The sequence below is a fragment of the Entelurus aequoreus genome, linkage group LG27 (assembly GCF_033978785.1).
Source record: "Entelurus aequoreus isolate RoL-2023_Sb linkage group LG27, RoL_Eaeq_v1.1, whole genome shotgun sequence".
Classification (NCBI taxonomy): Eukaryota; Metazoa; Chordata; class Actinopteri; order Syngnathiformes; family Syngnathidae; genus Entelurus; species Entelurus aequoreus.
In genome coordinates, this window is record NC_084757.1 from 33854876 (window position 1) to 33867965 (window position 13090).

The window sequence follows — 13090 nt, forward strand, 5'->3', positions numbered from 1 at the left end:
TAAAATAAAAAAGTAAAATTTATGTAAAACAATTGTTATACTTTCGAACTCAAAGTTGAATTGAATTTGACCCATAATAACTTCATCAAAGAAGCTGTTGGCAGTGCACTTTTGAAGTTTTGATGGTGGTCCACATGTGCAGTTGGTTCCTGGGCGACAACACTCCTCAAGAGGACGACGAGACCATGAGCTGCGAGCAGCGACCAGCCGGCCCCGACACGGACTCCACGTGTGCCCGCCTTTACCACCCGGACTCCTTCTCGGACCCCTCACACCTTTACCCCCCGGACTCCTCCTCAGACCCCTCCCTGCCGGGCGCTCGCAGGCCGGACGGAGGAGACGGCCACCTGGGCTCCCGCTCCTTCCCGCCGGCTCCTTTCCCCAGCCTGGCCGACGGCGTGTGGCCGCCGCCCTCCGGCCCGTCGGGCGGCTGGTCGGGTTACCCCAGCAGCGCGGCGTCCTCCAAGGAGCCGTGCGGATGCTGCGGCGAGAGCAAGTCTCTGAGCAGCCTGGAGCAGCCCTTCTCTCTGCGCTCCGAGCCGCCCAGCCGCCACCACACCCTTCCCCCCTACATGTGCTCTCCCCCGGGGGCGGCCTGCTGGGCCCAGTGTCCTGCAGACACCTTCAACATCCACCCGTGCTTCCAGCAGAAGCGGGCGGACCAGGGTCCTCAGTGTAAGTCCCTACTTGTCCCCCAACTTGTGCCCCCTTCTCACCTTCTTCTTGTCCCCCAACTTGTCCCCCCTCTCACCTTATTCTTGTTCCCCAACTTGTCCCCTCTCTCACCTTCTTCTTGTCCCCCAACTTGTCCCCTCTCTCACCTTCTTCTTGTCCCCCAACTTGTCCCCCCTCTCACCTTATTCTTGTTCCCCAACTTGTCCCTTCTCTCACCTTCTTCTTGTCCCCCAACTTGTCCCCCCTCTCAACTTCTTCTTGTCCCCCAACTTGTCCCCCCCCTCTCACCTTCTTCTTGTCCCCCAACTTGTCCCCCCTCTCACCTTATTCTTGTTCCCCAACTTGTCCCCCCTCTCACCTTCTTCTTGTCCCCCAACTTGACCCCCCTCTCACCTTATTCTTGACCCCCAACTTGCCCCCCCCTCTCACCTTCTTCTTGTCCCCCAACTTGTCCCCCCTCTCACCTTATTCTTGTTCCCCAACTTGTCCCCCCCTCTCACCTTCTTCTTGTCCCCCAACGTGTCCCCCCTCTCAACTTCTTCTTGTCCCCCCTCTCACCTTCTTCTTGTCCCCCAACTTGTCCCCCCTCTCACCTTCTTCTTGTCCCCCAACTTGTCCCCCCCTCTCACCTTCTTCTTGTCCCCCAACTTGTCCCCCCTCTCACCTTATTCTTGTTCCCCAACTTGTCCCCCCTCTCAACTTCTTCTTGTCCCCCAACTTGTCCCCCCCTCTCACCTTCTTCTTGTCCCCCAACGTGTCCCCCCTCTCAACTTCTTCTTGTCCCCCAACTTGTCCCCCCCCTCAACTTCTTCTTGTCCCCCCTCTCACCTTCTTCTTGTCCCCCAACTTGTCCCCCCTCTCCCCCCCTCTCACCTTCTTCTTGTCCCCCAACTTGTCCCCCCTCTCACCTTCTTCTTGTCCCCCAACTTGTCCCCCCTCTCCCCCCCTCTCACCTTCTTCTTGTCCCCCAACTTGTCCCCCCTCTCACCTTCTTCTTGTGCCCCCAACTTGTCCCCCCTCTCCCCCCTCTCACCTTCTTCTTGTCCCCCAACTTGTCTCCCCTCTCACCTTCTTCTTGTCCCCCAACTTGTCCCCCAACTTGTCCCCCCTGTCCCCCCCTCTCACCTTCTTCTTGTCCCCCAACTTGTCTCCCCTCTCACCTTCTTCTTGTCCCCCAACTTGTCCCCCCTCTCCCCCCCTCTCACCTTCTTCTTGTTCCCCAACTTGTCCCCCCCTCACCTTCTTCTTGTTCCCCAACTTGTCCCCCCCTCACCTTCTTCTTGTCCCCCAACTTGTCCCCCCTCTCACCTTCTTCTTGTTCCCCAACTTGTCCCCCCCTCACCTTCTTCTTGTTCCCCAACTTGTCTCCCCTCTCACCTTCTTCTTGTCCCCCAACTTGTCCCCCCTCTCCCCCCCTCTCACCTTCTTCTTGTTCCCCAACTTGTCCCCCCCTCACCTTCTTCTTGTTCCCCAACTTGTCCCCCCCTCACCTTCTTCTTGTCCCCCAACTTGTCCCCCCTCTCACCTTCTTCTTGTTCCCCAACTTGTCCCCCCTCTCACCTTCTTCTTGTTCCCCAACTTGTCCCCCCTCACCTTTTTCTTGTCCCCCAACTTGTCCCCCCTCTCACCTTTTTCTTGTCCCCCCTCTCACCTTTTTCTTGTCCCCCCCTCTCACCTTCTTCTTGTCCCCCAACTTGTCCCCCCTCTCCCCCCCTCTCACCTTCTTCTTGTCCCCCAACTTGTCCCCCCTCTCACCTTCTTCTTGTCTCCCAACTTGTCTCCCCTCTCACCTTCTTCTTGTCCCCAAACTTGTCCCCCCTCTCACCTTCTTCTTGGCCCCCAACTTTCCCCCCCGCTCTCACCTTCTTCTTGTGCCCCCTCTCACCTTCTTCTTGTCCCCCAACTTGTCCCCCCTCTCCCTCCCCTCTCACCTTCTTTTTGTCCCCCAACTTGTCCCCCCTCTCACCTTCTTCTTGTCCCCCAACTTGTCCCCCCTCTCACCTTCTTCTTGTCTCCCAACTTGTCTCCCCTCTCACCTTCTTCTTGTCCCCCAACTTGTCTCCCCTCTCACCTTCTTCTTGTCCCCCAACTGCCCCCCTCTCACCTTCTTCTTGTGCCCCCTCTCACCTTCTTCTTGTCCCCCAACTTGTCCCCCCTCTCCCTCCCCTCTCACCTTCTTCTTGTCCCCCAACTTGTCCCCCCTCTCACCTTATTCTTGTTCCCCAACTTGTCCCCCCTCTCAACTTCTTCTTGTCCCCCAACTTGTCCCCCCCTCTCACCTTCTTCTTGTCCCCCAACTTGTCCCCCCTCTCAACTTCTTCTTGTCCCCCCTCTCACCTTCTTCTTGTCCCCCAACTTGTCCCCCCTCTCCCCCCCTCTCACCTTCTTCTTGTCCCCCAACTTGTCCCCCCTCTCACCTTCTTCTTGTCCCCCAACTTGTCCCCCCTCTCCCCCCCTCTCACCTTCTTCTTGTCCCCCAACTTGTCCCCCCTCTCACCTTCTTCTTGTCCCCCAACTTGTCCCCCCTCTCCCCCCTCTCACCTTCTTCTTGTCCCCCAACTTGTCTCCCCTCTCACCTTCTTCTTGTCCCCCAACTTGTCCCCCAACTTGTCCCCCCTGTCCCCCCCTCTCACCTTCTTCTTGTCCCCCAACTTGTCTCCCCTCTCACCTTCTTCTTGTCCCCCAACTTGTCCCCCCTCTCCCCCCCTCTCACCTTCTTCTTGTTCCCCAACTTGTCCCCCCCTCACCTTCTTCTTGTTCCCCAACTTGTCCCCCCCTCACCTTCTTCTTGTCCCCCAACTTGTCCCCCCTCTCACCTTCTTCTTGTTCCCCAACTTGTCCCCCCCTCACCTTCTTCTTGTTCCCCAACTTGTCTCCCCTCTCACCTTCTTCTTGTCCCCCAACTTGTCCCCCCTCTCCCCCCCTCTCACCTTCTTCTTGTTCCCCAACTTGTCCCCCCTCTCACCTTCTTCTTGTTCCCCAACTTGTCCCCCCTCACCTTTTTCTTGTCCCCCAACTTGTCCCCCCTCTCACCTTTTTCTTGTCCCCCCTCTCACCTTTTTCTTGTCCCCCCCTCTCACCTTCTTCTTGTCCCCCAACTTGTCCCCCCTCTCCCCCCCTCTCACCTTCTTCTTGTCCCCCAACTTGTCCCCCCTCTCACCTTCTTCTTGTCTCCCAACTTGTCTCCCCTCTCACCTTCTTCTTGTCCCCAAACTTGTCCCCCCTCTCACCTTCTTCTTGGCCCCCAACTTTCCCCCCCGCTCTCACCTTCTTCTTGTGCCCCCTCTCACCTTCTTCTTGTCCCCCAACTTGTCCCCCCTCTCCCTCCCCTCTCACCTTCTTTTTGTCCCCCAACTTGTCCCCCCTCTCACCTTCTTCTTGTCCCCCAACTTGTCCCCCCTCTCACCTTCTTCTTGTCTCCCAACTTGTCTCCCCTCTCACCTTCTTCTTGTCCCCCAACTTGTCTCCCCTCTCACCTTCTTCTTGTCCCCCAACTGCCCCCCTCTCACCTTCTTCTTGTGCCCCCTCTCACCTTCTTCTTGTCCCCCAACTTGTCCCCCCTCTCCCTCCCCTCTCACCTTCTTCTTTTCCCCCAACTTGTCTCCCCTCTCACCTTCTTCTTGTCCCCAAACTTGTCCCCCCTCTCACCTTCTTCTTGTCCCCCAACTTGCCCCCCCCCTCTCACCTTCTTCTTGTGCCCCCTCTCACCTTTTTCTTGTCCCCCAACTTGTCCCCCCTCTCCCTCCCCTCTCACCTTCTTCTTGTCCCCCAACTTGTCTCCCCTCTCACCTTCTTCTTGTCCCCAAACTTGTCCCCCCTCTCACCTTCTTCTTGTCCCCCAACTTGCCCCCCCCCTCTCACCTTCTTCTTGTGCCCCCTCTCACCTTTTTCTTGTCCCCCAACTTGTCCCCCCTCTCCCTCCCCTCTCACCTTTTTCTTGTCCCCCAACTTGTCCCCCCTCTCCCTCCCCTCTCACCTTTTTCTTGTCCCCCAACTTGTCCCCCCTCTCCCTCCCCTCTCACCTTCTTCTTGTCCCCAAACTTGTCCCCCCTCTCACCTTCTTCTTGTCCCCCAACTTGCCCCCCCCCCTCTCACCTTCTTCTTGTGCCCCCTCTCACCTTTTTCTTGTCCCCCAACTTGTCCCCCCTCTCCCTCCCCTCTCACCTTCTTCTTGTCCCCCAACTTGTCCCCCCCTCTCACTTTCTTCTTGTCCCCTCTCAGGTGCCTGCAGATCTCCCTGGGGGGCCTTCACACCAATGTGAGTTCCTCTTTTTCTCTCTCCAGTCTCCTTTCAGGGCCCCAGTGGCCTTACGTAGAAAGGGCGTTCAGCTTTACCTGACACATGAAACGTGACAAACTGGGGCTGCAACATCCATTTTAGTGTTGAATATCTTAACATGTGTTTACTGGCAATTTCAACTTTGACACCAGCGCCATTTGCTATGTAGGGTGGCGCTTTCCATCATTTTCAGCAGACGGCATTGCAAAATGATTAACCCCCCTCTTCTTCTCATATGTACGTTTGTATATGTATGTATATACATATACATATATACACTAATTAATATATACATATATATATACACCAATTAAAAAAATAAAATAAAATATATATGTATACATATTTACATATATATATATATATACTGTATATATATATATATATATATATATATATATATATATATATATATATACACCTATATATATGTATATATACACATATATTTTTTTGGGGTGTGCTGTGAAATGATTAGTTTTTAAAAATCTAATAAATCACACTTTTGAATTTGGATTAATTGTGATTAATCACAGTAAATGACTTGCTTACATAATTTAAATTACTGTCATTCTAAAAATCCAATTAACCACACTTTTGAATTTGGATTAATCATGATTAAGCACAGTAAATTACTTGCTTACATGATTTAAATTACTGTCCTTTTAAAACATTTTATTAATCACACGTTTGTAATCAAACTACAGTAAATTACTTACTTACATAATTTAAATTACTGTCATTTAAAACATCTAATTAATCACACTTTTGAATTTGGATTAATCGTGATTAAGCACAATAAATTATTTGCTTACATAATTAAAATTACTGTCGTTCTAGAAATGAAATAAATCACACTTTTGAATTTGGATTAGTTGTGATTAATCATCGTAAATTACTTGCTTACATAATTTAAATTACTGTCATTCTAAAAATCAAATTAATCACACTTTTGAATTTGGATTAATCATGATTAATCACAGTAAATTACTTGCTTACATGATTTAAAATACCTTAATTTAAAAATCAAATTAAGCACACTTGAATTTGGATTAATTGTTATTAATCACAGTAAATTACTTAATACTAATACAATATATAGTGGTAGATTATTTTTTTTAATGCTGTGAAATGATTAGTTTTTAAAAATCTAATTAATCACACTTTTGTATTCGGCTTAATCGTGATTAATCACAATAAATTACTTGCTTACATAATTTAAATTACTGTCATTCTAAAAATCAAATTAATCACACTTTTGAATTTAGATTAATCATGATTAATCACAGTAAATTACTTGCTTACATAATTTTAATTAGTCATTTAAAAAATCAATTTAATCACACTTTTGAATTTGGATTAATCGTGATTAATCACAGTAAATTACTTGCTTTCATGATTTAAAACACTTTCATTTTAAGAATCAAATTAATCACACTTTTGAATTTGGATTAATCGTTATTAATCACAGTAAATTACTTAACACTAATACAATATATAGTGGTAGATTATTTTTTTTAGTGCTGTGAAATGATTACTTTTTAAAAATCTAATTAATCACACTTTTGTATTTGGAATAATGGGGATTAATCACAGTAAATTACTTGCTTACATGATTCAAATTACTGTCATTTTAAAATGTTTAATTAATCACACTTTTTAAATCAAACTACAGTAAATTACTTGCTTACAAAATTTAAATTACTGTCATTTAAAAAATCTAATCAATCACACTTTTGAATTTGGATTAATCGTGATTAAGCACAGTAAATTACTTGCGTAAAAAATTAAAATTACTGTCATCCTAGAAATCCAATTAATCACACTTTTGAATTTGGATTAATCGTGATTAATGATCGTAAATTACTTGCTTGCATAATCTAAATTACTGTCATTCTAAAAATTTAATTAATCACACTTTTGAATTTGGATTAGTCATGATTAATCACAGTAAATTACTTGCTTACATAATTGTAATTAGTCATTTTAAAAATCAATTTAATAACACTTTTGAATTTAGATTAATCGGGATTAATCACAGTAAATTACTTGCTTACAAAATTTAAAATACTTTCATTTTAAAAATCTAATTAATCACACTTTTCAATTTGGATTCATCGTTATTAATCACAGTAAATTACTTCATACTAATACAATATATAGTGGTAGATTATTTTTTTAGTGCTGTGAAATGATTAGTTTGAAAAAAATCGAATTAATCACACTTTTTAATTCTGATTAATCCTGATTAATCACAGTACATTTCTTTCTTACATAATTTTAATTATTGTAATTTTTTTTACACAAATGCAAATATGTTATAAGAATGTCATATACAAACTTTTTTACTTCACTGACCTGACGCTAACGAGCCACGCCATCGTTCAGTTTAAAAGAAAGGAGATCAAAGTAAATTAATATTTAAAAAAATATTTAAAAGACATTTAAAAAATTGCATTATTAATCTGCATCTGGACAAGATTAATGCAATATTTTTTTGTGATTAATCACATGAGTTAACTCGTAATTTTTTTAACCCTACATTTTTTTAACCTCAAATTTGGAAGGCTTTCTCTCATGAAAATGTTCAAAATAAGTCATATTTAATAAAAATATATATATTTTCAAGGCTTTCATCCACTTCAGATCTATCTGTTGATATAAAGTTTTACTTTTTTAATGTTTTATACCTTTTTTGTTAAAGAAACCCACATTTTTCCCTAAACAAGGTTCAAAAGTGGAATATTTGATGTTGGGATTTATATTATTTTGATCATATGGATTTATTTATACTTTGTAAGTCTTTTGTTGTTATGAATCAGAATTATATGGCTGTTGCTTCAATGTGTTTTTCAAAGTGTAATATTTGATGTGAAGTAATTGTCGCTTTCAATAGGTCAATAATTCATAACAATGTTTATTTTGATTCATTATTATTATTTTTTAAAGCAATGACGGTTAAAAAAAAGATCCCACTAAAATTCCAGGGGATCCAAAAGGGTCCCTGTAGAAGTTGCTTCCTGGCAGTTCCACTGTAGACATGGCACAGGAGCCAAGCGTGCAGTTTTAACAAAGTTTTAATGTGCATAGATTTTTGTCAAAGTCTTTCTCCAGCAGAACGTGACTTTCTCTGACTCAGTCACGTCCGTATCCTCTCTACACTCCTGCTCTCGGCCGCCTACTGTTAAAGACAACAGGTGATTCGATTAACACGTACCACCTGGGAAATATAATCACCTGTCAGCTGTGTCTCGCCGTCAGCACATGCCCCGCCCCCGTCCGATGGTGCTCGTCCTCAGCACCACAGACAGAGGCGGTGACCTTTGCTCCTGCAGGCGCGCTGGCCACACCTCCCTCCACAGTCCCACTCAAAATTGTTTTTAAATAACTCATACATTATTTTTTTATTTTTTTTACTTTCAGTGCCTAAATTTTGAGATCAACTTCAAATCTATTTGCCAGTTATAAGTCTGTTTGTTTTTTATTGTTTGTTTCTTTGTTTTATGCCCATTTTGTCAAAGAAAACTTTGTTTATTTTGACAAACAGAATATGCAATATTTTCCCCAAAAAAATATGTCAAAGTGGAATATTTGATGTGAAGTAATTAATAATTCATAAATATTTTTTATTTTTATTCATTATTATTTTTTTCCAAAAGGGTCCTACTCGTAAATTGTTTTATAATAAGTCATAAATTATTGTTTTACTTCCAACGCTTAAATCTTTTTAGATCAACTTCAAATCTATTTGTCGATTATAAGTTTTATTTTTTTTTTCATGTTTTTTGTTTGCTTGTTTTATGTCCTTTTTTTCAAAGAAAACTTATTTTTTTTATGGCAAACATAAAATATGTAATATTGCCCACCAAAAATATTTCAAAGTGGAATATAGTAATTGTCACCTTAAAAATAGGTCAGCAGCGGAAGAGGCGTGAAGTTGACGTGGTCTACTTTCCTCCCACAGCAGCCACTTCAGCGGGGGTCCTGGGGAGAGGCAGACGTCGCCCAGCATGCCGCTGCCTTTGGAGCAGAGTGAGTGTTGCTTGACCTCTGACCTCTGACCCCCACACAGTCCTGTCTAACGTGTCATGGCGTGCAGGGAAGGTCTTCGTCACCTACGAGGCCGACCACGACGCGCACGTGAGCGAGATCATCAAGTTTGTGGCTCTGCTGCGGCACAACGGCTTCGACACGCACGTACGTAGCAACCAGACCGGACAGTCCATCTTGTCTTTTCAACACCTGTTTGACAATAATTCATTGTTTCTTGGAATAATGATCAGGAAACTGATTCAAAACAGGTTAGAAAAACTCATTCTGCTTGCATGGTAATGGACTAAAAATGTATTTGTACAAAAGAATGGGTTTTTATATATATATATATATATATATATATATATATATATATATATATATATATATATATATATATATATATATATATATATATATATATATATATATATATATATATATATATATATATATATATATATATATATATATATTAAACCCATTGCTCAAAAAATAATAATGAATCAAAATCAATGTTGTTATGAATTATTGACATATTTTTATGATGAAAATTACAATATTCCACTTTGGGGGTAAAAGATTGCATATTTTGTGTTTGCCATAAAAACAAAGTGTTCTTTGACAAAAAGGACATAAAACAAACAAAAAATAAATAAATAAATAAAAAGTTATAATATATATATGTATACATATATATATATATATATATATATATATATATATATATATATATATATATATATATATATATATATATATATATATATATATATATATATATATATATATATATATATATATATATTAGGGCTGCAACAACTAATCGATTAAACCGATTAAAATCGATTAAAATCGATTATTAAAATAGTTGCCGATTAATTTAGTCATCGATTCGTTGGATCTATGCTATGCGCATGCGCAGTTTTTTTGTTTTTTGTTTTTTTAATTTTTTTTAATTTTTTTTTTTTAAAATAAACCTTTATTTATAAACTGCAACATGTACAAACAGCTGAGAAACAATAATCAAAATAAGTATGGTACCAGTATGCTGTTTTTTGTCAATAAAATACTGGATAGGATAGAAATGTAGTTTGTCTCTTTTATCCGATCATTAATCGATTAATCAAAGTAATAATCGACAGATTAATCGATTATCAAATTAATCGTTAGTTGCAGCCGTAATATATATACATATATACATATATATATATATATATATATATATATATATATATATATATATATATATATATATATATATATATATATATATATATATATATATATATATATATATAAACAAACATATATATATGTATATATATATATATATATATATATATATATATATATATATATATATATATATATATATATATATATATATATACATACATATATATATATATATATATATATATATGTATATATATATATATATATATATATATATATATATATATATATATATATATATATATATATATATATATATATTAAAATACAAAAAATCATATATATAAAAATACAAAAAATTATTTTATATTAAAAACACATTTATACACATAAATATAATTTTTAAAATGACGTCTCGATTAAGAATCGGGATGGAAAAAAAATTTGATTCAAATGTGAATCCATTTTCCGGTGCCTTTTCTCCCCCTTAACCTCTTTGTGGTTCTGCGGCCCGCCTTCAGATCGACATATTCGAGCAGCAGTTTCGCAGCATCAGCAAGATCGACTTCATGGAGCGCTACCTGGGCGAGGTGAGTCGCACTCTCCAGGCCCAAAGAGAAGAAAAAAAAGAGCCGACGAGGTCATGCCCGTGTCACGTAATCCCCAGAAGGAGTACCTGATCATCATCATCATCAGCCCCAAGTACTACGAGACGGTGACCGCCTCCCACGTCAGCCCCGACATCGACGAGCGGACCTGCAGCGCCGTCTACATCCACAAACAGGTGGCAAACACTCATCTTGCATCTTTTCATTGGATCCTACACTAAATCTTCTTCTTCTTCTCCTCCCTGCAGCTGCAGAACGAGTTCATCCAGAACGGAAGCAAGAATTTCCGCTTTATTCCCATTGTGTTCCCTGGCGCTAAAAGGGTAAGTCAGCTGACAGCAGCGCTTCCTGGCCATTAGTGAGGAACCCATAGATTAGGGATGTCCAAAGTGCGGCCCGGGGGCCATTTGCGGCCCGCAGGCAATTTTTTAACGGCCCCACGGCACATTCTAAAAATACGATTAAAAAAAATTAAAAACATAAAAAGTAGTATAAAAGAGTAAACAGGTGACAATAAAATGTTGCTATGTTGACTCTAATAACACTAAGCAGGCTGTTTCTTTCTTTAAAACATAATAGTGAATCAAAAACAATGTTATTTTGAATTATTGACCTATTCAAGGCTCCAATTAGGTCACATTAAATATTCCACTTTGAGATATTTTTGGGGGAAAATGTTGCATATTTTGTGTTTGCCATATAAAAAACTATGTTTTTTTTATTTTTTAAAGAAGGGCCTAAAATGAACAAACAAGGAACATAATAAACAACAATACAAGTTATAATTGACGGATAGATCTGAAGTTGATCTTGAGACGAAAAAAATTACGATTTATTTTTTAACACTTTACTGAGCAGGACCCTTTTGGATCCCCAATAATTTTAGTGGGACTTTTTTTTTTTTTTTTTTTTAAGTGTCATTGCTCAAAAAATAATAATACATTAAAATCAATGTTGTTATGTTAGGAGCTCCAATTATTATATCATCTGAAATGTTCCACTTTAAAAATTTTATTGGGGGAAAATATTTCATATTTTGTGTTTTTTCCATAAAGAACTGTGTTTTCTTTGACAAAAAGGGCATACAACTTAAATCTAAAAAAAAAAAAAGTTATATTGACAGATATACCTAATGTTGATGTAAATATTTAAACTTTGAATAATAATAATAATAATACTAAATAATGACGTTTTTAAATTTTTTTTTAACCTAAACCCTTTGGAGTCCCCGGTATCAAGCCTAAGTGGAGGCCTAAATGTATATTTTTTATACATATATTGTATTGGTTTTTAAAATAAAAAATATCAAAATGGCCCCCGCTTGCTTTGATTTTTCAGTGTGCGGCCCTCAGTGGAAAAAGTTTGGACACCCCTGCCAAAGAAGTAGTACAGATCCACACATTGTGTTTTTTTCAGGGCCGATAACCGGTATATAAGCCACACCCACTGGATTTTAGAAGAAATAAATATGTTTCAATATGTATTTTAGCCACATATAAGTCGCAGATGTTTTAGAAGAAATAAATATGTTTCCATACGTATTTTAGCCACATATAAGTCGCAGATATATATATTGATAATAATAATAGATTTTATTTGTCAAAAGCACTTTACATTTACATTTACATAAACAACCTCAAAGTGCTACAGTGTATTAAAAGATAATAAAAAAATAATAAAAATAAAGACTAGAACAGCCAAATAGCTAGAACTAGTATGCATATATCTAAAAATAGGCTTTTTAAAAAAAAAAAAAAAAAAAAAGTTTTTAAGCCTTTTTTAAAAGCACCCACAGTCTGTGGTACCCTCAGGTGGTCAGGGAGAGCGTTCCGCAGACTTGCCCGGTTTCCCATTGTTCGTAGCTTTGTCCTCTGAGGTTGGAGGAGGTTAGCCTGTCCATGTAATATTTGTGAAATACACGCAAATATTTTGTAAATGTTTATTTACATACCATAATTGTTTCCAAACGTGTCTGTAACACGGCAGTAAAACGGATGATCAAACAAAACAGAAGTCGTCGTCACGGACCCACTAGCTGCGCAAGCTAGCTCTCCAATCGGCTAAACAGACTCGACAACTCCAAGTACCATCATAATGACCAACTTGCATTACCATAATAAATGTTTTTTCTTGCATAAACACAATAATACATGTTTTGTCATGCATAATAATAATAAATGTTTTTCTTGCATAAAAATAAAAATAAATGTTTTTTCATGCATAAACTTCATGAATAATGTTTTTTCTTGCATAAACATAAAATAATGTTTTTTCTTGCATAAACATAATGGTTTTTCCTTGCATATTTAAAAATAAT

General features: G+C 39.7%; 1 protein-coding gene across 5 annotated transcripts in view; it reads left to right on the plus strand.

Annotated features, from left to right (window-relative positions):
* Positions 1 to 13090, plus strand: part of traf3ip2l (TRAF3 interacting protein 2-like) — a 31120-nt gene that overhangs the window by 16013 nt on the left and 2017 nt on the right. For 4 of the 5 annotated variants that reach the window (XM_062038359.1, XM_062038358.1, XM_062038361.1 and 1 more), the window contains 7 exons: positions 143 to 675; positions 4897 to 4933; positions 8919 to 8986; positions 9054 to 9151; positions 10687 to 10755; positions 10833 to 10949; positions 11022 to 11096. In XM_062038359.1, coding sequence (XP_061894343.1) covers positions 143 to 675; positions 4897 to 4933; positions 8919 to 8986; positions 9054 to 9151; positions 10687 to 10755; positions 10833 to 10949; positions 11022 to 11096 — 997 coding nt within the window. The remainder of the gene's footprint in view (positions 1 to 142; positions 676 to 4896; positions 4934 to 8918; positions 8987 to 9053; positions 9152 to 10686; positions 10756 to 10832; positions 10950 to 11021; positions 11097 to 13090) is intronic. The other variant, XM_062038360.1, reaches the window with a different exon arrangement.